This window comes from Brachypodium distachyon, chromosome 3, assembly GCF_000005505.3.
Source record: "Brachypodium distachyon strain Bd21 chromosome 3, Brachypodium_distachyon_v3.0, whole genome shotgun sequence".
In the NCBI taxonomy this organism is placed as follows: Eukaryota; Viridiplantae; Streptophyta; class Magnoliopsida; order Poales; family Poaceae; genus Brachypodium; species Brachypodium distachyon.
The window spans coordinates 59,530,462-59,558,432 of record NC_016133.3 but is presented as its reverse complement, the minus strand read 5'-3'; the positions used below and the strand labels follow the sequence as shown (position 1 = coordinate 59,558,432).

General features: G+C 46.2%; 4 protein-coding genes and 1 long non-coding RNA gene across 11 annotated transcripts; 3 read left to right on the top strand and 2 right to left on the bottom strand.

Moving 5' to 3' along the window:
- The first annotated feature begins 73 nt into the window (after positions 1–73).
- LOC100840011 lies at positions 74–4,763 on the top strand. 6 transcript variants are annotated; one of them, XR_001406536.2, is made up of 7 exons: positions 74–443; positions 527–587; positions 697–751; positions 1,543–1,644; positions 1,821–1,869; positions 1,977–3,283; positions 4,033–4,763. It is a non-coding gene; the product is annotated as an uncharacterized LOC100840011 (long non-coding RNA). The 6 variants fall into 6 exon arrangements; XR_002964769.1 differs by having other exon boundaries at positions 697–761; XR_002964768.1 differs by having other exon boundaries at positions 697–770.
- A 1,199-nt stretch (positions 4,764–5,962) lies between these two features.
- Positions 5,963–10,894, top strand: LOC100839706 (UPF0481 protein At3g47200). Of its 2 annotated transcripts, XM_024461036.1 has the most exons (4): positions 5,972–6,099; positions 6,181–6,293; positions 8,078–8,167; positions 9,236–10,894. In XM_024461036.1, exons 2-4 carry the CDS (start codon positions 6,272–6,274, stop codon positions 10,750–10,752), a joined length of 1,629 nt encoding a protein of 542 aa, XP_024316804.1. In that variant the 5' UTR covers positions 5,972–6,099; positions 6,181–6,271; the 3' UTR covers positions 10,753–10,894. The 2 variants fall into 2 exon arrangements, with proteins under 2 accessions (XP_003570749.1, XP_024316804.1); XM_003570701.4 differs by lacking the exon at positions 6,181–6,293 and having other exon boundaries at positions 5,963–6,099.
- Positions 10,895–12,836: 1,942 nt separating this feature from the next.
- On the bottom strand, positions 12,837–14,573 carry LOC104583891 (aspartic proteinase nepenthesin-1). Its single transcript, XM_010237900.3, has one exon. It carries the CDS (start codon positions 14,523–14,525, stop codon positions 13,056–13,058), a length of 1,470 nt encoding a protein of 489 aa, XP_010236202.1. The 5' UTR covers positions 14,526–14,573; the 3' UTR covers positions 12,837–13,055.
- Positions 14,574–19,814: 5,241 nt separating this feature from the next.
- On the top strand, positions 19,815–21,019 carry LOC104584335. Its single transcript, XM_010238630.3, has one exon. The coding sequence runs from the start codon at positions 19,931–19,933 to the stop codon at positions 20,645–20,647; it is 717 nt and encodes a 238-aa protein (XP_010236932.1). The 5' UTR covers positions 19,815–19,930; the 3' UTR covers positions 20,648–21,019.
- A 799-nt stretch (positions 21,020–21,818) lies between these two features.
- LOC112271717 lies at positions 21,819–23,142 on the bottom strand. Its single transcript, XM_024461489.1, has 2 exons — positions 23,065–23,142; positions 21,819–22,973 (listed from the first exon to the last, which is right to left on the bottom strand). Exons 1-2 carry the CDS (start codon positions 23,140–23,142, stop codon positions 22,086–22,088), a joined length of 966 nt encoding a protein of 321 aa, XP_024317257.1. The 3' UTR covers positions 21,819–22,085.
- Positions 23,143–27,971: the final 4,829 nt, after the last annotated feature.

Sequence of the window (27,971 nt, the reverse complement as noted above, 5' to 3'; positions counted from 1 at the left end):
CGTCCGATCAATGCTGTAAGATTTGTGCTTTTTGCTTTGCGGCCTTTTCTTTTTCTTTGCCTCTGGCTGCTTCTTCTTCCTTCAGTCGCCAGACCTCGAGCAGAGAGGATGAGGACGCGGGGGAAGGGGAGGAGGCGGTTTTGCTCGTCGGAGGCTGCCTTCCCCTTCCGGTGAGCCCCCCTTTCATTTTCTGGTTACCCCGTCCTCCCTCCTCCGTGGACGGCCCTCGCGGGGTCAGCGTCCTCGTGGCTGCTCAACCTCGATGGCGACGACGCGGCGAGCGCAGGGCGCGGCCCTCGAAGCGCCTCCGGGAAAATCTAGAACCCCCCTCCCCCCCGGAAGGTCGTCTCCGAGGTCGCGGCCGTCGGGCGTCCGTCTGCTCCGACCCGCATTATGGCGTCTTTTCCTCGTCGGCGGTGGAGGCTTCTTCTCTTCCCCGTCCGGTGAGCTCCTCCTCCCTTCTTCTGGTGTTCTTAAACATCGATTTGTGTTTCCTTGCTGATTTTTTGCTTACCCTAACGGATAGGAGAGAGGTCAGGTGGTTTCTGCATTTGTGCTCGTCGGCGGCGAAGTTTGTCCGGTCCGCGGTGAGTTCCTCTGGCCACGTTCAACACCCAGGACCGCTTTAGTTCGCTTAATCACACGGCTGAATTTTTGCTCGGCTATTTTTCCGTGGGCGGATGTGTCGACGCGAAGGCATCAGAGGCGGCCGCTTTCTCTTCAATTTTCCTCAGATCTGGTCGATGGCGGGGTATGCTCGCGTGCGTCTGGTGATTTTTGCTTGCTCATACTCTCACAGCGATCATTTGCGGTGGATGGGGTTCTATTCAGGTTTTGCGTGCTCGCCCTTGTGTGGTAGCATGAACGAGAACAAACAGCCAACGTTAGGTTGTGATTGTAGCTCCTAAGCGTCTTTGTGATGGAACATTTTGAAGGCTAGCTGTAGTAGTTTCCAGGTTCAGATTGATTGGTGCAGATACAGTTTTGGTGTAGATGTTATGATGTGGATCTGTCTCTGGACTTGTGATGGCTATTGTTTGCCTTATGTCCACTGAAACCATTGGCTCTAGCAATGTGGACAGCAAGTTTTTGGCTGACAGGTCCAATGACCATACCTCTACTTAGTTTATTTTGAGTGCTAGGTGTAGTGTTCTATTTTCTACTGCTAAATTACCTTCATGAGTTGTACTTTCAGAAATCAGACCCAATTCTTAACAACACGAGAATTGACACTTGTCAATTTTTTTGACCATTCTCTGGACAAGAGCATTTAGGCTTTGATCCAGATATTGAACAAGGTTAATTCTGTTAGAGTGTGTAAGTCTAGTATTTTTCTAAAAATGGACATTGACCAAGGCTTGGTTTATAACCCCTTCCATTGCTCACGTATCCATTATGACCATGATCCTTACACTTGTCTCTTAGTTTGACATTGCTTTATTTCCTTTTGTCTTGTCTCTAGATATGTTTGGCTTCAGGTTTTGGTGTTGCCCCTTGCAGATAATCTCACTAACTTCTTGATGTTTTTTTATTTGTGTGTAGGAGAGAGCTTTCTAGACGGCATGCTATGGGCTGGCTGGCTTTTGAAGTTGGTCCTCTATGGATCTGTTGAATACTATGTAGTATCATGGGCACTAACCAAATGTAAGATCAGTTTCTATTCTGATTTCATTTCACAAATTGTTCTGGTTTTATTGCATGGTATGCCTACCACCATTGTTGTAATATTAATTTAGTTTTGTTAAAAAAGAGAGATTGCTCATATTAGTTTGCTTCCTTTTATATGATGTCCTCATTCAAAGAAACTTCCATGTGAACAGGTCATTTTTTGAGAAGGCTGGGAGGAGTGATATTGCAGTCATCCAAGAAGTCAGTTCTGGTCCTTTTTGTTCATATTTTCAATTCCATTTAATTAATTGTTTCACTAGCAGTTTCTCAGATTTGGCCTTTTGTGCCTCACGTTTTGCTGAATGTAGAACTGTTGGAGAAGCATTTTTGTCCTAAGCTCCAGAAACTACCTGCAGTAGCGGCACAAACATTGTCCGGGCTTAGGAGAGTTAAAAAGTATGTTTTTCCTTGCCTTTTCTCTTCATTTTCCTGTTGTTTTATGTTCCTCAGATCAAAGAATCAATAGGAGGGATGGTGTGTATCCAAATCTGAAGGTTGACAATCCACGGGTTCCTCATAGCCTAGGTTGTTTTCCTTTAGTTTTTTTTTTGTCCTCTGTTTCTTCTCCTTCAAGCTGAACTTGATCGACACCTACAACTCTCACGTCATCCTTTCCATATCAGAAGCATGGCCATGAAACTCTCTTCTGCAGTTTTGGTAGTGCAAAAAGCTGTTGATTTTCAGTTATCAACCTGAATATCAATCTGAATACCAGTTTTGCACCACATTCTCAATCTGAATCTCATTCTCGCATCTTTCCGCTTTGCCATACCTTCTTCTACTCTTTTGCCCCTTTGTTTTGAGTTGGCTTATTTAGTTATTTTGTTCTCCACTCTAAGCTTATTTTTCCTCAAGGAAGCAGAGCTTGTAGTTGTAAGCATATGAATTGGTATCTTTTGATTATTTTAACTTGCATTTTTTTTCATGTATGGGCTGAGAGGAAATAGCAAGGGGACAAGATTGGGGTATATTAGAAATTGGAAGAGTTGTTGCAGGCCGAATTCTCAGTTAAGTTTTCGGTGTCTTACAAATTTTCAGCAAAGCCACTTTATCTGATATTTCATATTTTTTTTGGAAGACTATCATTTTGAATGAATGATCTCTTTTCAGTAAAGATAAATTTCATTACGTTGTGAGCTCTCTGAAATTATCTTTGCATCTCAAAACAACTAGTAGATAACTTGTATTTTGGACGAGACATACCTGGATACTAATAGCTATTAGTTGTAACTACCTGGATGGGGAACCATGTGTAACATTCTTTTCTTGTCAGATTGTTCTACTGTTTTTTTGCCTTCACCTAGGCTCAGAAAAAGTTTGTATAAACAAGGAGTAGTCTGTTACCAATAGGGTTCACAGGAATTGAAAAATAACAAATTTTGCCCAGATCGCAGAGTTATCTTTGTACACGCAAATGGCCACACAATCATTTAATCGGTCTTCTTCTTCTAGACAACATATTTAAGAACAACAAAGCTTGTAGTTTCAGTCAGGCAACTGATTTTTTTGATCGCTTTTATCGCCGGTGGGTGTGGGTGGCGGATGTGGCGAGGTGTTTGATGCAGAAGTTGTTGTTTGTTTTCTCTTCCAATCCAATCCCCTGCGGCCTGGTCTGGTGAGTTCTTGCCTTGCTCTCAGCCTCGCCCTTGTTCGCTGTCTTTGCTTACCTTAGTGAATATTTTGATTTTATGTATAAATCTTGTCAACTGCCTGTCCTTAGTGAATGTTTGTTGGCTGCATTTGTCTGTTAGCTAACTTCATAGGCTTTATAACGATGTCAAGCACGACCAATGCTCAATAATTCACTGAAATTGCAGTTGCTCCATATTACCAGATGCACAATTTGTACTCTGCAATTCATTTGTTTATACATTGAAATTCCAATTTGTTTTTTATGCTTGTTAATTTCTGATTGAGAGAAACAGGGTTTAAAGACTGAAACACCATAGATTTGCCTCAAAACTGTGATTTAGTGCTATATAACCCAATAGCGCAACTGACATTTTGCTTAAGTGCAATTGCAGTGTTGACTTCCATTAATCGCACTTTGCAATTTCTCTGTCCCAACTAGATGGGTTTTTTACGCCTAACTTAGAACAATTTTGTAGTCTTATATGAAGTGCCAAACTGTAACGCAACTTCTTCTCTGAGTGCAATTGCACTGTTTACTTTTAGTTATTGCAATGTTTTATGTCGCAACTAGGAGGTTTATGTGCCCTATTTTGAACATTTTGTTATCTTTTTTGATGCACTACCAAAACAGTACCGTAATTTACATTTTGTATAAGCGCAATTGCACTTTTTACTCTCGGTAATTGAGATTTTTCCTGTCGCAACTTTCGACTGTCCGGGATCTTATTGAAGGTTGGTCTCCGGATGAAGGTGTGACGGATGGTAGAGAGTGTGGAAGATGAATCAATCTCAGCAGTTCTCTGTTCGAGCTCTTTACCACCTTGAGAACTTTGGCGGGGTTCTTGATCAAGCTGCCTCCACAGTCTGGAGTTGTTCGGCCCCAAACAAGAACAAGATTTTTGCTTGGCTCTGGGTTAAAGGGAGGATTAAAGTTAGATCGATGCTCCTTAAGCAACCCATTCTTGTCTTCGATGGTTGTCCCTTTGGATGTAATGTCAGTGAAACGACAACTCATCTCGCAATTCGCTGCCCCCGTTCGGCGCAAGTTTTTCAGATGCTTGGTATTGATACTACTGGTGTTCAGAGGGTCGGTGATCTCTTCACTTTGGGTAAGGATCATACCGCTCCCGATAAAAGCGAAGCCTGGGAGGTGGTTGTGATTACCATCTTGTAGAATACCTGGTTGGCTCGCAATAGTAAAGTGTTTGATGATCGCGTTGTTCCGCCTTCCGTTGTGGTGAGGCAGTGCGTTGTGGCAAGCTGCTCTCAGATGGATTGAAGACTGGCTGGATTAGCTAGTATCTCTTAGTTTTATTTCCTTCTTTGCTCTACTCTCTTTCTCTGCATGTATCCTTTTCTCTGTACATTTCCATCCTCTCATGTTGTAACTTTGAACCTTCTGGTTCCCCTTTTAATTAATATATTAAAGTAGGGGCCTCCCCTCCCGATTTCGCTAAAAAAAAGAATTTCAATTCAGACAAAATTTGCAAATTTTATTAAACTCTAAAAACTCGCGACGAGCACAAGAGTTTTTTTTCGTTCGACAGTACACTTTATTATTAGCTCTTGGATAAACTCTAAAATCCGGCCCATGTTGCCACTTCTTTTGTATTTCTCAATATTGATCACTATACAACTTAGCACACGGTAGAACCCTCTCCTGCTCAGTTGCTGCTTTTCTCTGTCAAAAGAAACCGTTCCAACCCGAGACCAAAATTATCTGATTTTTTCAATTGAATGATCATATGTATACGGTTTCGAATTCAAAAGATTTTTTTTAGAATTCATTCCCAACCAACGCACAAGAATATATTTATCTCACTTTATTGCCTTAATTAATGCAGCAGCCTTTAGAGGTGTGTTGTACTCTCCCCGACTTCGACTATGTTAATGCTAATTACTATGTAGGAATCCTGATTCTTATTTATAGTGATGGTTATATGTCTCATGATGAAGGATATTTGAGATTTTTTATTTATATAAGTTTTTTCAATATTTCCATGTTGGGATTGGTTACTAGTTTTTTTTTTTGGAAACTTGTGGGAATGTGTTCCTATTTATTGATAGGCTTTTGGTTTACACGACCAATCGCAGCGAGCGCTTGTCAAAAAGCTTTTGTAACTAATCGTATAGGTGATTTTGGTCTTTTATTAGGTGTGTTGTACTCTCCCCGATCCATATAAAAAGTGTCACATATTTTATACTAAGTTAGTACAAACTTTGTACTAAACGGACGATACTTTTTAATAGAAGAGAGTACATATTAAATTACTAATGCTGGGGGGTCAGCCGCTGAAAATAACCTCACAGTCCTCGGCTCGGCTCCACCCTCCAGCGGAACAGAGCGCGGGTCGCGCAGACTGCAGACATAGAAAGCTTCCAAGAACAAGACGTCTGGGTGTTCGCGTGTTGTCTTTTTTTTTCTGGTTTTGTCACACGCCCTTTTTTTTGTCTCATCAAACAAAGACGTAAGACGTACGTTTCGTGTCACCAGGGTTAATAATATATTCTATATGGTCTTTATCTGCAGGCGTGCACTTTATAATCAGCCAGGGCAATACTATATTCTACGGCCTTTTGCAGGTATGCACTTTATTAGATCAGCAAGGAAAGAATTTGTTCTACACGAGCTCGTCACCTATATATATGTCTATGCATGTATCCTTTAATTAGCTTCTCCAATGATAGACTGCAACAGACATATATATACTCCCTTGCCTGTTCTAGTTTCCACGGATACGTGAATATAAGTTCTCTGTGCCATTACCAAAAGATCAACGAAAATGGCGTCTGACCAAGGTAATTATCACTCGATCTACTCAGTTTGACATTCAAAAGGCAAAGCAAAGGGTGCCTCTATTGTTTGTTACTGTCTTTTAGGTCGGGATCGGCAACGTAGGCTTTTCCGGTAGTGTCTGTTGCCAAATTACAAGCCAATTGCTACTGGGAACAATATCGCACTGCCAGAGATATGATATTTAGCTGCCAAGTGGGTAGGTCAATGACACCATATTTACTGGGATTGCAAAGGATTAATAGGGAAGCGCTCATGTATCCAGAAAAATAACTAGAGAGTGTCTACACAACTTTTTTTGTATTGCTTCTTTGTACTCTCCCCCCCTCCCCCCCCCCCCCCCCCCCCCTTTTTCTCAATATATGGCGTATTAGGTTTTGTTAAGTCAAAACTCAATAGCATGAAATTTATAGCATTTGATTCATCTTCAAATATATTTACTGATAATTAATTGGAGTTCCGTATCATAAAAGTCACATATTAGAAAAGTATTCTAGTTAAATCCTTTAGTAATTTTAATATGCCATGTATTGAGAAAGGAGGAAGTATATACGAACAAAACAATAAGGTTAAATCATGGTGGCTATTTACACAAACGAATGCTATGGCATGCATATGCGTGCATGTGTATAATATATATAGTTGATATCTCATCTCTGCACCAATTCATTTACACTATTTAAGGAACTAGCCAAATTTCCTTCGCAACTACACATGACTAGTTACTACAACGTATATTTCTATGTTGAAATTATTGTACTCCCTCCATATCCGTAAAGAAGGGTATCTTAGTTTTGTTCTAAGTAAAAAAATAAATAGATTTAGCATGTTTAGTGATTAAAGTATTAACATCTACAATACCAAGTAAATACACTACAAAAATATATTTCATGTTCAACACAACATACTTATATTCATTTGACATTGCAGCTATAAATAAATATGGCCAAACTTCGGAAAGTTTAGAGTTTAGGGTTTAGGCTTATGATTAAAATATAGTTGCACTCCCTCCGTTCTTAAATGTAAGAACTCCTAACTTTGTTCTAAGTAAAACTTTTTAAACTTTGACCAAGAGAATCTACCAACATCTACGATTCTAAATTAGTTTTTAAACTTTAACCAAGTTTACTTATTTAATATCCTAAACTGCCCCTAGCTCTCCCGGCCCCGCTGCATGCAAATGCAGTAACTGCCGCCTCCATTCCCACAGATACCGAAGCGCCAGCTTCTTTAATTATCTCTCAGCTGACGTGGTGCCTTAGGCCACTCCCAACGCATCGTCTCTTATATGTTGTCTCTTAGCCCACAATAAATGTTAAGAAACCATACCCCCAATGCACTGTCTCTTATTTTTGTCTCTAAAGTAGCAGTTATTTAATAACTTTGTGAGAAAGAATTAATGACTTTGTGTTGGTTTGCGTGAAAAGACGGTCGCTAGCATAAGAGACGGTTTCATCATTAATAAGACGTCATGTCATCAAAATGCCTAAGATGACGTGCTAAGAGACTAGCATTGGGAGTGGCCTTAGATGTTACTGCAACTAGAATAATTATGTACATACATGCAAGTAGTATCATTTTGATGTGACTAACAGGCCAGACGTCTGGCCTGGCAAACAATATTTCTCGCCTGTGCAAAAACCACCTTCTTTTCAGTTTATTAGAGCCATCTCAAAAATAACAATAACCAAGAAGCATCTGGTTAAGTGCTAGACCAAGTATTAATGCAGCATATATTGCCACCTTTGTCCTTCATGTATTGGTTAATTGGTTCACATGGAGAGCACAAATTACACAAAATTAGCGTAGATGTTATTAATTTTTCCTATTTTCAAAATAAATGGGCTTGCATTGCAAACAGAAAAGGTTTGGGAGTTTAAGATGTGTCTAATAAATAAAAATTTAAAACCGCGCTAAATAAACCAAATTAAGTTTGATGTCGTATATTAATTTGTAGACGGTACGGTGGTCATTGTTTTTCAGGGCAAAAACTTAGCAGCATAGATGAAAATCCAATTCCTCAACCAGAAGATCCTGTTTACTCATCGGAGGAGGAGGCCACGCGGGACACAGGTAAGATGCCACAAAAACCTAATAATTGATTCCCAATTTCCCTTTGGATTACATGCGCACGTATTCCTTTAGTATCTTCTTGAAGTACTCTTTCTTTTTCATCATGAAAAGTTCTTGCTGATAATTGTGGTTTCGTATCATAAAAATTGAACCATTGGATCGCCACGAAATTTCACGAGATTGTAGTAGACACAATTCCACACAATCCCACCAAAGTGATCGGAGAACAATTTCTTGAGGTAGCCGGAAATACGCGAACAAGTCGGATGTTCGTGCTGTCTTGCACGGGTGCGAGAAATCCAAACAACACTCGGTGTTTTGAAGTTTGCCAGTGATTCCACCGTTGGATCGCGATGAAATTTAACGTTGTTGTAGTACACATGATTATGCACAATCCCACCGAGCGACAGGAAACATGCGAGGAAGTAGGATGTTTGTGCTGTACCGGACGGTCGCAAGAAATCCAAACAACATTCGGTGTTTTGATGTTTTCTAGAAATTCCACCGTTGGATTGTAATGAAATTTGATATTGTGATATTAGACACAATTCCGCACAATTCCACCAAAGGGATCATTGAAAAATTACTCGAATCAGCGGGAAACATGTAAACATCATGCTGTCACGCACGGCCGCGAGAAATCCGAACAACAATTGGTATTTTGGAATTTGCTGGAGTTTTTACAGTTGGATCGCGATGAAATTTCACAGCGACATAGAAGACACAATTCTACAGAATCGCACCGGAGGGACACCTTGCGAGAGAAAAAGGAGGCTGGAGGAAGGAAAACATAGGCGACTGGAGGGCAAGAGGAAGAAGAAAGAAAAATGTAAAAAGACGATCCTACCCTTCGGACTTTGAGGAGGGTGTGTGTATTGAATTAGTCCCCATTACATACTAATAATGTTATTATTGATCAAAGTCTTGTTTTAATGAAACCAAATACGCCAACCTCGTGGAAAGGAGAGAGTATTTCCTAAAAGCATATTTTTTTCAGTACTATGTCACACTAATTTGCAACCTTTATTCAATGATCTTGAACGGCAATCTGGATGGTTCTCCAATCAGCTAACGAAGAGAGCAAGGAGGAGAAGATACCCCAGGATTTCATGGCGAAGATGAATACAAAGGTGAGCAAGGAGGAGAAGATACCCCAGGATTTCATGGAGAAGGTGAAGACAAAGGTGAGCAAGGCGATTACTAAACGGCCCCCAGAGCCGCCAACCATCTGTGAGGTCCCCGGGGACCTAACGGACGGAAACAAGGGCGCCTACACCCCCAAAGTGGTCTGCATCGGCCCGCTCTTCGACAGCCACCGCAGCACGGCCAGCATGCTCAGGCTGGAGAAGTACAAGTGGTGCTGCGTCCGCAAGCTCATCGTGGGGCGCCAGCGGCACGTCGCCGCCACCAGGTGGTCGCCGGAGGTACACGAGCCGCTGCTTCTCGAATGCTTCAGAAAGATGATGCGGCTCGTGCCGCGAGTTCGTGCCGCCTACAGCACCATTTCTTCTTCTTCTTCCTCCTCCAACGACGACGTCTTGGCCTTGGGCGGCACGAGCGACGAGCAGCTGGCTATGAAGATGCTTCTGGACGGCTGCTTCGTCCTCCGACGCCTGCTCAAGTTCGACCGGGTAGCGAAACTAGGATCCAGCAACAATGTTGTCAAGGACCGGCGCGACGAAGATGAATTGGACGAGTGGAGCCAGATGATGGGCCGGTGCTGGGTGTGGGGAACCGTGAAGCGCGACCTACTGCTGCTGAGCAACCAGGTCCCCTTCTTCGTCCTCAGGAAGCTCTCCAAGCACCTCAGTAATACTGGCAATGGCGGCGACCTCGTCAACGGCGGCCTCCAGCTGCTGAGCTCGCTCTATCCTCGCCGTCTGAACTCGGCACCCATCGCCTGCAAGGGCGTGCACCACCTGCTCCACCTATACTACCTCTCCATCGACTTCCCGAGGGACTTGGAGACGCCCAATCGTCCCAATGAGCCACTACTGCTGGAGCCAGAGGCTGAGCTCACGTGGTGGCTGCCGTGCGCCAAGGAGCTAGAGGAGGCCGGCGTTGTGTTCATCCCACGGACACGGGAGCAGGGCGCCACCAGCTTCCTGGACGTCAGGTTCCAGGGAGGCAACCTAGAGATCCCGCCGCTGCAACTATACGACTACAGCGAGCCCCTGTTCCGGAACCTCATCGCCTTCGAGCAGACATACCCGGGCACGCCGGGCCGCATCACGGCGTACTTCATCTTCATGGACTGCCTCCTCAAGACGGCCAAGGACGTGCGGCTCCTCCACCAGAGCGGGGTGCTGGTCAACCACATGAATGGCGATAGGGCTGACACGGCCGTGGAGTTCTTCAGCCGCCTCTGCGCGGAGGTGCACACCTCTGCAAACCGCAACTACCTCGCCGGCGTCATGGAGGACGTCGCTAGGTTCCAGAGAGGGAGCTGGCCCCGCTGGCGTGTCGCCCTGGTGAGCGGCTACCTCACCAACCCGTGGGTGATAACTTCCGTCGTCGCCGCCGCTGTCGTGCTTGCCCTTACTGTGCTGCAGTCGTACTACTCCGTCGCCAGCTACTACAAATAATTAATTAATGAATTCCTTTATACTCCTTCTTTTTCATAAAGAATGGTGCACACGCTTTTCGAGGTGGAACTTTACTCAACAATTAAGCCAGTAATATGTACATTATATGTATAAATTTATATTGTTGGAAACGTTTTTTAAATACGAATCATATGATATAATTTTTGTATCACGTAATCCTCGTATGGTCAGTCTAATTGTTGGTCAATGTAAAATCTCGATATATGTGCGCGCCATTCTTTATGAAACGGAGGGAGTATTATATAATGTGTTGAATACCAAAGTACTCCATAAGGTCTCTTCCAGTTGTATTGCATGAAGCAACCGTACCGTAATGGGCCTGATTTTTAGTTGTAAACAGGGTAATTGTGTTGGTTGCTCTCTGTGTGTGTTAACTGTTTCCCGAGAAACAATCGTTTGTATTGTGTTTTCCAGGATCGAACACAAGATTTCCCAAGCGAAGGTAATTTTCTCAGAGGATATTTATGGGTGGTGGGAGGTATGGGGCGAGGGAGCTTGGGTTTGGGCGTCAGGAAAATCCTTTTCTTTGTTTAATGTTTTCTTATACTGCGTGCTTTATAACAGCCGGCCCTAACAGATTCTTCTGGAGGATCAATCTAATGGTCCTTTCCAAAACCCATTCCAAGCCCTCTTAGAGCATTACGCTTGTGAACCGTACGATCTTGTTCCATAGGCATTCATGGCCATCAGATCCGACTGTCCTGTGGCGGCTGCTCTAGGTCCGTCGTCAAAAACATGTTGAATCGGGTACTGAGGTCCGTCGTAAAAAACCTGTTAACTAGCAATGGGCGATGCCCGATGCCCACTCCACCCATGAGACATCACAATGCGCCTCCTCCCCTTCCGTGCCGCCCCCTCTCTCTCTCAAGGCTTTGTTTGGTGTTAGTGTATTTTTTAGTCACTAGTGTTTTGGTATTTGAGGGTTTGCACCCAAAACACTAGTGGTTTTCTAAAAAACACTAGTACGAGAAGTGTTTTAATTTGGTACAAAAATGAAGTGTTTTGTTGGCGAAAACTAGGGATAATCTCCTCTAAACCCTTTTTACCAAACAAACATTTGGGTTTCTAGTGTTTTTCATTTTGGTGTGGATTATCTCCTAGAAAACAACTCAAAAACTCTAGTACCAAACAAGGCCCGAAGTGAGGCCTCAAAAAACCCTAATCGATGGTGCTGGGCATGAAAGGAGTGTGGATGGTGGTGCGTGAGGACGGCCATGACGGTCACTCCCTGAGTGGCGATGATGCACACGGAAGGATGAGTCAGATCCAAGTGTGAATCCTCCTCCGCCGCCATCGATTTCTATCTGCTCAGGTGCAGCTGCGTGGAGTGTGGCGGCATCTGATCAGATCCCAAAGCTGCTCATTTGCTTCTCTCACCCGCATCTTCTCCGCCTGCTGGCCTCCACCCCCACATCCGCATCATCCGCTCGTCACGCCCCTCAAGGCCTGAGCATCGCCGATAACGTCGTAGTTGGACGTCGGCGGCGCGACCAGCATGCAGTGCCCCTACCTGTTCCTTTGCTGGTCGTCCGCCTCGGGTGGACGAATCCACGCACGCAACGCCCCTACCTGTTCCTTTCTCTCCCCCGACCCCCACACCTTTTCTCTCACTGTCTCGTCTCTCTCTCTCCCCCCAAGCCTCCTCCTCCCCAAATCGCCGCTGCCAAGGGCCTCCTCCCCCCGACGGTGACCGCGTGCCCTCCTTCTCCTGCTCCCAAGGTCCACTCCGCCGCATGCCCTCCTCCTCTTCCCCGCACCGGGATTTTTCGGAATTTGTCTGCGCAGATGCATCCTGGGGGAGCTCCGCCGGATAGTCTTCCCCTATAAATTGTGTCTACAGGCTTAGATAGATTATAGTCTTTTTGTGAACCCCAAATAGTGTCTCTAGATTCTATTCTCCTCTTGTAGTGCGTTCTAGTTCCAACGTGCATCTACGCCTGTATCACCGTGAAGTCACACCCATGGAAGGATGCGCGCTAGCTGCTGGCTGGGGATTAACCAACCTAGCTTGAAACTGTTTCGGATTATACATATAGGTTACTTTATTTTTACTTGCACAGTACTGTCGTACTCATTAATTATGTATACATATAAGTAGAGAGATAGACATGTATTGCTTTACACGCGCGCATGCAGACACATTTACGTACTGATCGACTGACTTGAGGTGTGATCGATCGTTCCCTCTTAATTAGCTCGCGATCTCGCGCATCTATATATGATAGATGCTTTATTTAACGTGCATATATAGTACTTAAGAAGATATGCATGTATGTTGTTGATCACATCTTACTGCAGTCCTTGTGCAGAGCAAATTTGAGCTTCTCATCACCTTTAGCGAGGTCAAAGAGCATGTGCATGTTCTGCTGCTGGAAGTTGCCCAGGATGGACTGCTCCGCATCCTCATGGATGGTCAAGCAGGACACTTCCGGCCCTGCAGCCTCGTTCTCGGCCATATAGTTGGCCCTCGGCAGACGCATCTCGGCTCCCGGGAAGTAGAGTACCAGTTCTGGCCACTCCCTCTGGCCGTCAGCTGGTGCAGATGGCTTGAGCTGGTAACACTTCTTCTTCTCCTCTAGCTTGTACTCCACGGTTTCCAGCCCACTCTCCGGAGCCTTTAACAGCTCCAAGAGTTGGTCGAAAACACCCTTCTCCAGGATCGTTTGGGAGGTGCCCGAATCTACAAACATCACCCCCTTATTCTTACCTTTTGTGCTCCTCCGTTTGAAGCTGTCCTCGGGGAGCCACCTGTGCTTCATATTTTGGCCAACAGAGATGCCATCTAGCTGCACGTGGTACATCCAAGCCCCCACGGGTTTGTCTTTCTCGTCCACGGCGTCGACCAGCGACGTGGTCTGAAAGGGGACAGCGCTAGCGCTGTCCGCCAGGAGGTCCTCCGTGTAGTTGAACAAGAGTCGGCTGCTGGGCACGTCTTCGTCGAGCGCGACCAGCGGGTCTCTGAGGCAGTAGGCGAAGTTTGTGGCCTCGAGCTTCTTCACGAGCGACATGGGACCCCGGTTAAGCCCGACGATCCCGTCGGCGGACTCCGGTATCAGCCCGTCGGCCCAGTCGATGGCACAGCCCAAGCTGATGTGCTTCTTGGTGGGCTCCGAGGACGGCGACATGGTCAGCCTCTCGGTAGCCATGAACCCCGAGACATTGCCGCCGCCGTAGTTCCTCTTGAACATGCACGGCCCGTTGGAGCCCTCCTTATTGCACGCCCAAGGACTAGGAGTGGTGCTCTTGGGCTCGCACTTGGAGTTGCACAACACTGTGTCGGGTTTTTCATGACCAGGAGCCGAGACGTTGGGGTGGGAGCAGGACCAGCGGGCGAAGGTGGACGATGCTTGGCAACGGCAGTTGTCCAGCTTCCTCGTCCACACATGCTCGCTGCCGGTGTCGGCCACGGCGTCGAAGCTCTGCAGCGGCTTGCCGATCTTAAGTTTGATCAGGTACTCTTGGGGTGTGTATCGGGCACTGGCTACGTATTTGGCGTGTGTCTTCAAGCCTGAGCCTGACGATAGCATCGCTGCTCGAAGCTTGGCCCTGTCCTCGGAGCGCTGGATGAGCTCCTCCCTGGTGAAGCCGCCATTGGCGTCCACGTGGGTGAGCTCGAAGCGGTGGGTGGTTCCGGACTTGCTGGTGGACTCCGCGGAGCCGGCCGGCACCGCCAGCAATATGGAACTGGAGGCAAAGAGGATGCTTGTTAGGGTGCGCAGGAGAGCCGTATGTGTAATACTGTATGCTGCCATGGCTAACTTATGCTGGTTGGACTTAATTGGGGCTAGCTCTTGGGCTTGGGAAGCCTATTTATTGGAGGGTTTAGTGCGCCCAGCACCTGCGTGCATGCATATGTACGTTGTTTATTCGCGTGTCACGTCCATAAGAGGGAACCATATGCATGCATACCTTCTTTTTGTTTCGAGACGCCACAAGAGATACGTAACGCTCACACCACAGCTAAGGTCGAAGAATTCGGAAGTCCCAAATGAGGTGCAATGGTGCGCACACATGATTGTGAAACCTGTCCGCCAAGGTTGAAAAGAAAAGTCAGGGGGCGTCTTCCCATTGAGTTTTTATTACACCATACAAGACACACACTCTATTGAAAAATAGTTTCGATCTAGTACTAAATTATATTCTTATTTGAATATGATGATTGTTATTAGTTAACAAGGGAAATAATTATTTAACTTTGCCTATAGAGTGTATAGAATCTATATTGTTTTGAAGCTAGCTCAAAATTAAATGTGTAGCATAGAAAATCCTCATATATAAACGGTTGAATATAGATACATGTCTCTGAGTCCACCCATATCTCTGAGGACTAGAACATCAAATACGGATGTTATTTGAAACCGTTTGTGATGTACCACTCGACACAGACCATTTCGACCGCTGCAAGTTATTTGAGACTAATTTTGAACTTTAGCAGTCCGCGAAGCTTGTATCACATGCGGAAATAATTTCGCAGGATCAATTATGCCCGCATATAAGCGTGGAGATGATAAATTGGCCACTAGCTAGCTAGGCGGGTTCTGTTGTTAATGTCCTTCCTTCGGGGTTTTTTCGAAAAGGAGGTTGTAACTTTCGGCCTTTGCATCAAAATGATGCATACAACCATTTTTATTGATTTATTTAAACAAACCAGACAAAACCACTAAGTTAATGTTCTTCCTGCAGTTATTTTGTTCTTGATGAAAACTAAGGATTGCTCCGCACGATTCCAGAGAAAGCACACGATAGTATGCACAAGGTTTACAGTTTCATTTTGGACAATTTTTTGGTACATACCGAAATTTGGAACGATCAGGACATGACGAGATGGAAGATTCTGTGCTCTGTGGATAGGAAGGTGCAGATGGACATTGGCTATGAAAAATTTGGAACAATCAAGAAGATCCATCGGGCTGTTGTATTAGAATTGGACGTGCGTGGTGCTTGGTGTGCGTATAATGCGTGGTTGCATTATTCCGTGCTAGCTGTAATAAACTCCGCCCCATTTCAATGAAATGAGATGGGGGCACAGAAGCCCCTCAACTTCAATAAATTGTGCTTCAAATCCGATACTGATTTCTGACACAATTAACTTATCAGTTATATACACTTGGTCCAGAAAATTGTTCTGTACAAAGGTGCCAGTTGTACGAGTAGTAAGGAGAAAGATTGTACATTCGTTATTAATATTGATGTGAATGGATGCTAACGAAATGCTGTCCACGTTTTGCAGAATTGTGTGCGACGACACCCAATAGAAATTTTGTGCTATTCCCTCTGACAGATGCGTTGATGATTGGCTACTGCTGGAATCATATTTATTTGAAAGTGAGGCGACCAGCTGGACCATTGTCTCCTTCTGAAGGTTGTGTATGGCTCACCACTGAAAACTAGCTAGGTGTACCTTAACGTGCGTTGCTTTCGGGTCGATTTTTGTGTATTCTTAAATACGTTGTATATAAATGTAACTCATAGATGTATATGGAATTTTCTGTGTGATGTGGATAATTTGTTTGAGCTTTACTTTTCAATTGGGGTCAGAGTACTTAGAAGAAGTATCAGCATATTTTTTTTAACAGAAGAAGTATTAGCCTAGTAGAGTGGACATGCCTTTCTACGTACGGCCTAACTAATTTTGTTTATATACTACGTATTGTATATATCTTGCGCTCCCGCACATGCTGAACATAAGCAAGATAAATAAAACTTCACAACTATGAAATGTGTTTTTTACCCAAAAAAATAATGTGTGACATGATTAATTTTCAGGTGGGGATTTCAACGGAGCAGACGATAGACAACTTCAATGGGTGTGGCTATTTCTAAGTCGTCCAATTTTTAAAAATGGGCCTTAAATATCAGTCAACGTTTCAGAGCAGTTGGATTAAGATCTGATGGTCATTCTCAATCTCTCATCTTCCACTTGATATCGTTGGATTAAGATCCGATGGCTAACATATCGACTGATCTCTAACTAGCAAAACCGAACTTTAATTAATGATGGACTTGCGTACGTGCACTGGAGGGACGTCATGATCTAATTAAGTGACTAAGTTTACCATCTCCAAAGTCAATGTAGAGTGTTGAGTGGAGCAACCATAGCACCCCAGGAGGCAGCCCCTCTCCCAAGACTTCGGCATCCCCTTACTTGGCCTCGCCAGCGCACCCCTTTCTTCGCCTCGCCCGCGCCCGCCATGGTCATCCTCCTCCTCCTCCTCTTTGTGCTGCTGCTGGAGTCTTTGTCGACCAACAGCCCCAGGAAGGCACCGGACCCGCTCGCCGACGACCACACGTGCGACGGCGCGGGGCGCATGATGTGCGCCAATCACACATGCGACAGTGCGGGGAGGGGGGGCATGACGTGCGCCAACCACATGTGCGGCATCCCGCTATGCGTCCGTGAGGTCCTCATCGTCGAAGGTGCGTTCTCCTCCTCTCTCTGTCTCTCTCTTCTGAGTTTGAGTGGTCGAGCGCGACGGAGGGGCTGTGACCTGTAGGCAGGGGAACGTGGCAGCGGAAGCGGTGGGGACGGGCGGAGGAGAGGGGCGTCGTGTCTCGGGCTCTCGGCGGCGTAGGTACTCAACGGGTTGATGTAGGGTCTAGGACGGGGTTTCTGCCTCCGGGCTCCCAATTTTGCTGGCATATTTTGTGTAATGAGACATATCTGACAAGCGTAACCTACATGGTGACATGTTCTAGACAAAAATCAAATTGCAATAACCATATTAATTGTTGAAATATTACATGTATCTAGACATTTTTTAGCCATAGATACATCCATATTTGGTAAATTTTGTGACAATTAATATGAATTGGAGGGAGTAGTTCATACTCGGTCCCCCACAACGAGCTAGTCCTCGCGTGCTCATCCTTGTTGTAAATAGATGACCAACTGCTCATATGGATGGCAATGGGTACCCGATACCCGAATACCCGACGGGTCTAGACCCGATTAGCATGCAGGCCTGGTAAAGAATCAGACCCGCGGGTCTGCAAATGGGAAATTTTTGGACCCGTTGGTCTGGTGGGTCCGGGTCTGGTAGTGCCAGACCCGGCCCCGTATACACGCATACCCGCATCTATATTTGTCAATTTCAGCAAGGCCCGGTAAGAAGGCCCAACACTCCAGAGCCCAGTACTACTTGGTATATAATTGAAAAACCTAACCCTAATCCTCTCTCTTTGTCTTTCCCCAATCCATGAATAAACTCCCCCGTCCGCCGCCCCCAACCCAATCTCGAGCATGACCTCGCCTCTTGCCTCCTCTCCGCCACCGCCGGCCCCTAGCGGAGCTGCTGCAGCCGCCGGCCCGCAAGCCTGCCGCCGCCGCCGCCTTGCCTCTCGCCTGCCGCCGTCGACCCCGAGCGGCTGCCGCTGCCTCGCCTGCCGACTTCCGCCGCTGGCCCCAAGCGGTGCTGCCGCCGCGGCCTCGCCCGTCGCCTGCCGCCACATGCCCCGAGTGGCGCTGCAGCCGCCGCTTCGCCCGCCGCCTGCCCCGAGCGGCGCTCCCGCCGCCGCCTCGCCCGTTGCCTGCCCCAAGCGGTGCTGCGTCTCCCCCGACTACAACTAGGACTTGATTGCTTTTTCATATTTTGCTTCGGGGTCCTTGTGTAAAAACAGGTCTTGGTTGTAATTTTCTTTACTTTTGGACCTTTCTGAGCCGGGTCGGGTATACCCGTCGGATACCCGAGACCCGATCGGGGCCGGGCCGAGAAAATTTTAGACCCGGTGCCGGGTCTGGGTCGCGGGGCGGGTGGCCGGGTCCGGGTCTGGTATACTCCGACCCGGACCCGAACCTGCCGGGTGCGATCCATAACTGCTCACACCGCAAGCAGATCTGGTTGGGATGATGAGCGCCCGAAGGAGGTGGAGACGTGGAGGCAGAGGAGCGAAGCGGCCGGAGCGGGAATTGGGGATGGATTGGAGCAGCGGAAAGAAAGGTTGAAGGGCGTTATTGTAATTCGCCTGGCATGTCAGCATGTGGGCCACACCTGTCAGATACGTGCCACGTCAGCAAAATACATAGCACTTTCCCATATAAGACCGTATTGCACCGTATTTCGCAGTTAGATGGCTGCACGACCGTTTTCTGAGTCCGAGGACTAAATTGGACGGTAGACACAAGTTCAGTAACTAAGTGTGCATTCCACTCGACCACATTCTTTGCCATTTTTCGACATCTTTACTCTCTTTTTTCTTCAAATGACCATCATCTTTTAGGCAACCTGTGTTGAAAAGCCGAAACAGTATCGTTTGAAACTCTTAACAACGAAACTGGCAAAAAAAAACTGGCAATCGGACCAACATGGAAGCTAGGACATGGCGTAGGAGATGGCACGAGGGCAATGGTGAGCTGGCCGCTCGGGCCATATCTCCACTTGGTTCATTCGACAAGTCGCCAACAAAGTCGAGCCATCGTCCGGTGCGTCAACTTAAACCGAAATGGGAGGTCAAAGACAAACTCCAGGATAGCTGAGTTGACATCAATACAGACCAATGCTTAACCCGGTCAACCAAAAAAACTGGAAACAATCTGACCGGTAGGCACCCAGAATTGTTGGGACACCAAAGTCCAGGGTGAACTCTTATTTACCGGTACCGGAATTATACCGGCGGGGGTTTCCGACCGTCGGGTTTGATAATTAACCATGTTCCAAGGTCGAGCGACATCTTATTTACAAACGCTAAGCATGAACCTCCTCACGGGTTAGCTGGTTTTTGAACCGAACGGGTTAGCTGGTTTGATAATTAACCACTTCCCTTGCTCTCGAAGACGGCTGAAATATCCCACATACTCCGTAATAAAGTAATTACCGTTAATTTGACACAGGTTTCTCTTTGCAACCGTCGCCGGGCAGGTACAGTAGTTCACTTCACGGGCTCGGTGCCTCGGTGGGGCCCACGAAACCTATCCCACTCACATTTCGAACCCGACCAAGTTCAAATGCACCCAGCAGCTGAACCGTGGGTCCGAGCCAGAAGCTTCCCCACCTGTTGACCCCCAGGGCTGACAAGATATACGCTTTGCCAGGCTGGCGCTCCCTGGCACCCCCACGCGGCCCTTTATTATACAGCGCGCGGCGGCGCAACCGCGGCGAGCCAACCAGAGACAGTACAGCGACACCAAAACGCGCGCTGCACGGCACGGCCCACGGCGAGGATGGAGATGGAGACGGAGTGGGTCGTGGTGGAGGAGGAGAACCAGGCGGCGGAGGAGGAGGGGATGGGGATGGGCTGGAAGGCCCTGTTCCTGCGGCGGGCGGTGATGGCGGACGCCAGCTGCCGCGCCGCACACGGCCTCCTCGAGGGCCTCGTCGCGGCCTTCGGCGAGCAGGAGTCACTCGAAATGGCCCGCGGCGGCCGCTCGGGGGAGGAGGAGGAGACCCGCCGCGCGCTCGAGGCCGCCTCCGCGGAGCTCGGCCTCACCGCCGCCCACATCGGCGCCGCCCGCCACCTCGCGCTCCGCTGCCGCGCCCGCCCGAGCCCGGCGGATCGGCCGCCGCCGCTCTCCGACTGCTCCCCCGCGAGAGCCCCCGCCGCCGCCGGAGACGAAGACGAAGGCCTCCTCGCCGACCCTGAGGTGCGGCGCGCGCTGGGCCTGCTCCGGGAAGCGGCGGGGCTCGTACGCGCCGTGCACGACCTGGTGGAGAGCGCCCGCGGCCACCTGGGAGCCGCCGGGTTCCTGCGGCTGGCGCTGCGCGACAACTACGACGACGGCCGGGACGCCGCTGCCGCTGCTCCCTGGCTGCACGGCCCCTGCGCCGGCTCGCGGCTCGGAGGCGTCTTGGACGTCGCCCAGGCGTGGGCGCACGCGACGGAGCTCGCCGAGACCACCCAAGAGGCGCGGGACGCGGCCTTCGCCTTCAGCGACGACTGAGCAAGAGGCCTCCATAGGTCCTAAATCTGCTGCGACGACTGAGGAGGCCTCGATCGGTCCGTGCGCTCCGGTCTCCTGAATCTGCATTCGCTTGCTCGATTTCGTTTTGCTTTCCATGCCGTAGCTTGCCCGTAGCGGGACGTGAATCCGAGATGGACCCTGTGTCGATTTGGTTCTGAACTTTTGATCCTTGTCTTCTGACCGTGTCGATGATCTGAGGCTATAATTCAGTACGTACGTCGGTTAGTAGGTTGCTTGTCTTGCTTGAATCGTAGGACTGATAGATCATCCGGTGCTGTTTTTGTTGATCAAACATCCATGCTGATCTGTTGGTTGCTATATTGTTTGCCCTCCATAGCATTCTGCCTTTTAGTCACTTCAGAGTTCAGGTTGCAAGTTTGCGAACCCGGGGCAGTGATCAATTCCACGCCGGACATTTCTTATCAGGCCATCAGTTTCACAGGAAATTATCTGTAGCTGTAACTGCATGATTCTTCTAATCAGGTCATTGCAAACTGCAGCGAATTGAACGATCACTCGGGTTTGCCATATAGCTCTGATTTCTGTTAAACTGATTGCAAATCAATTTATTCATGCCTACCAGCTCATACATGTCTCTGCTTGGCCATATAACTGCAATTCAAAACACTGTCATCCACCCTGCATTCCTGTGTCGTAAAGTCCCCCTGTTTGATTTCAGCAGGATCTGTATAGTCCTCAGTTACCTCCTCCTAGACTACATGGTTCTGGAAAATACAGCACACTAGGCTTGGACATATCGACGGGTAAATTGCATATCTGACATATTTTACAGCCAACATATCACAAACTATGGAAGCAATCTGCAGAGCAACAAAACAGAGAATCAAGTCCAGGGGTATGTTCAAGCAGGATCGTGGTCCAATAATCCAATACAAACAGATGATACCCACAGGCCACGGCTATTAGCTTTCCCAAAAGGAGGATCATCAATCAATAAGACAACTGGTCACATAATTAACCTAATTAACATAATGTAAAAGCAAGGATAAGCTAGATTTGTGTGCTGTATGTAATTATTATTACCACGAAACTGTTTAAGCCATAATTTCTCTCTTTTACTACCATACAGAGCTTGATTTCTAGGTACAATGCTAAACATGAACTAAAATTAGATCTTCATAGACATTCAATAGAGTAACTGCACAGTGAGATCCAGAAAGAAACAAAGAGACCACTGCGTATGATCCCTGCCCCTGGTGTCTGGTAAGTTGGTAACAATGTGCCAATGGATTACGAACTCCTTGTATCCTTGAAACAAGATTACAAGCGATAACCATTACATGATAAAAGCGTTATGCTTGGCAAAATTAGTCCAGCACAATAACAGCGACAAATCTACGATACTCTTGACGACCTACTTTCAGCTTGCTCAATCAGACCACAGATAATAATAACCTCAAAAACGCTTCCTCTTCTTCTCCTTGGCCATGGTACATTTGTCATCCCGCGAAAACATGCCACCGCAGATATCGGGTTCATCAGGGGGAAACCCTCCACCAGGTGTGCGTTCCTCAGGCTCATCATAACAGGACTTGGGTACACCGCTGCTGAGAGGGCGACGGCTACTGGAAACCAGAGCCTTGCGGCGCATGTCAACGGTGACCAAGAACTCGCCTCGGCGGCACAGCACGTCCCCGCGGCTATTGTAGTAGTAATCGCCGAGCAGGAAGACGAGCAACCCATCGTCGCCAGCGCACAGGACAGGGTTCTTGGGCACTGCCCGCCGCGACAGCCTCTCCCGCCTGAAGGACTCACACTCCCAGAGCTTCCGCAGAGGGAGCGTCATGTCACGGTCTCTGTTCCACTCCCACCGGCCTCGGTTATCATCACCCATCGACAGAGTCCAGGTGTTCACGACGATGTCGCTAGGGAGAGGCGGGTCGTCCGGGTCAGGAAGGCCGTCGCCGAGGACGGAGATCTCGACGAACCTGACCACGGACACGGAGTCCCCGACGCAGCCCATGGTGCGGTGGCTCGTCGGTGTGCCCCTTGTGTGTCCTGCGCGGTACTCCCGTTTGCAGTCCGGCGGCAGAGGGACGAACCGCAGCTCGGGATCAACAACGGACCGCAGGTCGCAGACCACGCCGCCGTGAAGGAGGTCGACCCAGAAGGCCAGCTTGCCTCGGGACACGAAGCTCAGGTCTGCCTGGAAGGAGCTTGTATGGGCATATTGCTTCCGGGGAGGGCGAGCCTGCGGGTGAAAGCGCAAGTCCCTGGAGGCCGTCCACGTGCCGGGGCTCGCCGACGATGACCACCGGAAGAGAGTGATGCCTGACGGATTATCCTGATTCGCGCCCGCCCGTCATGTTTCGCGGCTGCCTTCACTGGGACCCCAGCCGCTGTTCCCTCGCCGGCACGGTGGTTGTTTTCGACACCGTGGCCGAGTCATTCAGGTCGATGCGCCTCCCGGTTGCTGCTGCTAATACTAGCTGCTGCACTCGTTTGCACGACATGGAAGATTCGATTGGCCTCAGTTGCTTCGATGATAGCAGTACACTTGCCAAGGTCTGGGTGCTGGAGGACTATGAGAGGGAGGTCTGGTCACTCAAGTACAAGATTAATTTCTCACAGGAGAGCATGTATAACTTAGCAACGACAAGCTCGCAACTGGTTGTGTCCCACGAGGGAGATATGCTGCTCTACATTAATAACTCTAGAAGCTACATGATTCTCTGTCAGGGCAGGTTTCTAGAGGAATTCCAATGGGGATTTTGGCGCTCAAACTTGACAGGACATTTGTTCAAAGAAAGCCTTGTCAAGCATGCTTTCTTCCGGAATCCAGGCAGTGCCCGTACGGATGCACCTTATCTTTTCACAAGTCTCTAATTAAGGTACCTGGACATTCTGTTGATTCCTGCTTTTCTGTATATTTTCCATCTTTGGTGTGCTTGTCTTATTGTAGTAATTGGATAGAGATTCTTTTCTCCTCATAGCTAGGAAAGACATGTTTTACTACGTACCTTTTAATCGACAGTTGATTAGTAACACATTTTGTCACAGATGCAAAAGAAAAGTTTATTACGGGTTTATAGTGTAAAGTAGTATAATTTATATTGTGTCTTGTTGAAGTTAATTTAGACAAAATCAGGTCTTGAAGTTGATACAAAATAACTTCGCCGATTCACTTTCTGAGATCTCTCCTCAGTCGATGTAACCCTGATTCATGTCTGCATGAATTGCTGATGCCTATCAATTTTCTTCTTCTATTAATGCAGAACACACGTTTATTTATGCTTGGAGATACTATTCCAGTATCTTCTTTTTTCGCGCATCCAGAATATCAGGTTTATTAGTTAGTTTGTCGATGCACTTTGTGATATGCAAAGATAAACCCAATGTCTGCAATAACGAACAGAAGCTGTCACTGAACTGATGTTGATCTGTCGTTTAGGGGAACACTTACTCAATTGGTAGGTACACTGGTATCCTTAACAGGGTTGCCCCATCAAAAGAAAACCACCATTTTGCCATGTTGTGTGAGTACAGTCAGGTTACATCATATGTTGAGATTTAATAGTTCAGCAGACACTTTGGTGGATTAATTCCATAACTCTTGTACCCTTTGGGCCGCTGTGCATTTGATGGCTCCTATGTTTCAACTATTTTATCCATGTTTGCTTGCATGCATATATGGATGGGAAATATAGTTATCTTACCTATGATTCATGCAAGTAACACATTGTCACAGATGTAAAAGAAAGTTTATTACGACTTTACGAGTTTATTGTACTAGTAGTATAATTTATATTGGTCTTGTTGAAGTTAATTTAGACAAGTTTATACAAAATAATTTCGCTGGTGTACTTTTGGAGACCTGCCCTCAAGCCCCTCAATGGTTGTAACCCTGATTCATGTCTTCACGAACTGATAAACACCGGATACATTTTGTTGCTGATTCCTACCCAATTTTTTATATTAATGCACTACACATTTAAGACGTGTTTGGTACAGCTCCAGCTCCGTGGAGTTGGTGGAGCTGGAGTTGTGATTAATTCAATAATATAACAAGATAAGACAACAAACCATCTCTCAAGTATTAAGAGCTCCGGCTCCACGAAAAAGTAAAGCTATGAATGACCAGCTCCACCAAATCTGTGGAGCTGGAGCTGTACCAAACATCCCCTTATTTGTGCTTCGAGACACTTTCCGGTATCTTTTTTTTCTGCGCATCCAGAATTTTAGATTTATTATTTAATTTATCTATGCAGTGTTGTGATATGCGAAGATAAACTCAATATCAATAACAATTAACAACCAGAAGCTGTTACTGAACTGTTGTTGATATGTGTGTGTTTTGTGGTAACATTTAGTCACTGGGTACATTGGTACTTCCTCCGTTCCATTTTGTGCGAATACATTCAGGTTACAATTCAGTACAGATACTATATTGAGATTTAAAAGTTCAGCAGAAACATTGGTGCATTAATTCCATTACTCTTGTACTGTTTAGGACGTTGTGCATTTTATGCCTCCTAGTATCTTTTAACCATTTTATCCATGTTTGCTTGCATGCATATGGATGGGATTATTACGGCTATGCACAAAATATAGTTTTTTCCATTGTCTACTTCTTACTCTTTGCATTTGTCGAATTAAGTTTACCCTGGAAGGCCAACACAAATCTTAAGCTTCCATTGATAATAGTTTAATTCTAAAGGGTCAAATTATTTACCTATTATAACTTATTGACAATGCCTCTCTCTTCGGCTTGCAGGCAATGTCAGATCAATCAACTATTCCCTATATTAACAAGGAGTACTGGGCTACATTTTGAAGATTGGTCTTTATGTTCTTCACCCAGTGTGTTCAGTTATCAACTTCCTTATCAAGTTTAGGTGCTGCCAGCCTGCCAGTCGATGAATACGAACTAGATGTGCCACAATTGCGCCCTTGAGTTCAATATAGTATCAATAGCTAGTACAGTTTTTTTCCCCGATCGCAACATAGATACAATACATTGTTTTGCTCTCATTTGTGCCCTTGACTTCATTTCCTTTTGGTTTAATTTAGTATTAATAGTTACTGCATATTTTTCAGTTCGTCTGTCCTGATCGTGATGTTCTAAATACACGATTTTCATTCATTATTATTCTGCAATTTATGCATCCAGTGCATTGAAATAAAGTTATACGTCGTGGCCAGTGAGTTCTGGCTTTAGAAAAGGAGTTATGTACATACACTTTGTGATAAGTCCAACCGAACTGGTTTGAGGTCTCTTTCTTGGCCTCTGTTCCAGCAGAAATGAATATCAGAAATGTGAGGTCATAGAAGTTGGGAAGCCTGTCAGGAAGTTCCTACCATTGTGCTGGCTGATGGTTTGTCAATATCAGGCTAGCCAAAATATTTGTAACAATCCTTCCACAGCTTACGATAGTCCTCTCTGTCAATATTATTCTTCGTATCTAACCACTTGTCAAGCGTGTCAAGGTACAATTCGCAGGCAACGAACTTTTGTTGTTATAAGGCGATTGTCAGGTGTCAAACTTTGTTGATCTGTCACGAACAATTTAGCTGTTCATCTCCCTTGTTCCATAAATAACGACAGTAAACACATTAAACCGGCTTATCCGAAATGCAAACAGCTACTACGAGTCTACGACTGAATAATAGAACAGGTCCAAACACCAGTCATAAACAGTTATGTTTGCAACTTCTTCAGGTGTCATCAACGGAAGGATATATAATCACAAATAGCCAGCTACATTATCTTTTTATTTTTACTCATAATACGCTTATCACCACTTCACCAGTATATAAGATACATCAAGGTTGAAAGTTTACCATTGATATGTGGTTTAGATATGATACAAAATCAAATGCCGGGCATTGAGACTGGCATAGTTGCCCAGTATTCAATGCCGGGCGAACCTCAGCAAAATGGAGTAGCTGAAAGGCGTAACCGTACACTTATGGATATGGTGTGCAGTATGATGAGTTACTCCAGTTTACCATTGAGATTGTGGATGGAGGCATTAAAAACCGCCATTCATATTCTCAATAGAGTACCAAGCAAGTCGGTGTCCAAAACACCGTACGAGCTGTGGATAGGTAGAGTTCCCTCTCTACAACACCTGAGGGTGTGGGGGAGCCCAGCTGAGGCCAAAGTATTTAACCCAAATATTGCAAAGTTAGATACCAAAACAGTGAGTTGCCATTTCATTGGCTATCTTGAAAGATCAAAAGGTTTTTGTTTCTACTGTCCAGACAGATACACAAAGTTTGTGGAAACAAGACACGCCGTCTTCTTAGAGGACGAAATGATGAGGGGGAGCACGGTAGCTCGGAAAGTTGATCTTGAGGAGAAGAGGGCGCATGCACCTAATCCAATGACTCAAGAGCCATTTTTTTCACTATCTGTTGTTGCTGCACGAACAATCCTCGAGATTGTGGTGCAAACACCTGTTGCAACTCCACCCATGGCAACAATGAGTGAAGGTCCGGAACCTGTCCGTCAGGAGCCGACTCAACCCACTGTTGCACATGAAAGGGAGCCGCAACAGCCACCTCCAGAAGATACGCCACATGTCGAGACACAGAATGTGCCAGAAAATGAGGCCCCTAGAAGGTCTCAAAGAGTTAAAAGATCAGCAATTCCTAAAGATTATAAAGTTTATAATACATAAAGAGTTCATATGGAAAATGATCCCACTTCATATGAAGAAGCCATGAGTAGCCCTCACTCATCGAAGTGGCTGGAGGCCATGGAAGACAAGATGAAATCGATGAGTTCCAACGAAGTTTGGAACTTAGAAGAAATTCCTAAAGGAGCCAAAACGGTAGGCTGTAAATGGGTCTACAAAACCAAATATGACTCTAGAGGGAATATAGAAAAGTACAAAGCACGACTCGTGGCAAAAGGATTTACACAAAGAGAAAGAGTAGACTACAATGAGACATTTTCACCAGTCTCATGCAAAGATTCCTTCAGAATCATAATGGCACTAGTGGCACATTTTGATTTAGAGCTGCATCAAATGGATGTAAAGATGGCATTTCTAAACGGGGATTTAGAAGAAAAGGTGTACATGAAACAACCCAAGGGTTTTACCATGGAGGGGAAGGAAAACATGGGATGCCGTCTAAGGAAATCCATTTATGGATTAAAGCAAGCTTCTAGACAGTGGTATCTAAATTTTAATGAGACAATTAAAAGTTTTGGGTTTAATGAAAATGTTGAGGACAACTGCGTTTATGCAAAGTTTAAAAGTGGGAAATATATTTTCCTAATCTTGTATGTAGATGATATCTTGCTTGCTAGCAGTGATGTCAGTCTACTACTAGA

Coding starts and splice junctions, on each gene's coding strand:
- LOC100839706 (XM_024461036.1), top strand. CDS start 6,272: ATGATATTTAGCTGCCAAGTGG. Junction 6,294..8,077: donor GATATTTAGCTGCCAAGTGG/GTAGGTCAATGA, acceptor ATTGTTTTTCAG/GGCAAAAACTTAGCAGCATA. Junction 8,168..9,235: donor GGAGGCCACGCGGGACACAG/GTAAGATGCCAC, acceptor TTCTCCAATCAG/CTAACGAAGAGAGCAAGGAG.
- LOC104583891 (XM_010237900.3), bottom strand. CDS start 14,525: ATGGCAGCATACAGTATTACACATACGGCTCTCCTGCGCACCCTAACA.
- LOC104584335 (XM_010238630.3), top strand. CDS start 19,931: ATGGAGATGGAGACGGAGTGGGTCGTGGTGGAGGAGGAGAACCAGGCG.
- LOC112271717 (XM_024461489.1), bottom strand. CDS start 23,142: ATGTCGTGCAAACGAGTGCAGCAGCTAGTATTAGCAGCAGCAACCGGG. Junction 22,974..23,064: donor ACCTGAATGACTCGGCCACG/GTGTCGAAAACA, acceptor GGCGCGAATCAG/GATAATCCGTCAGGCATCAC.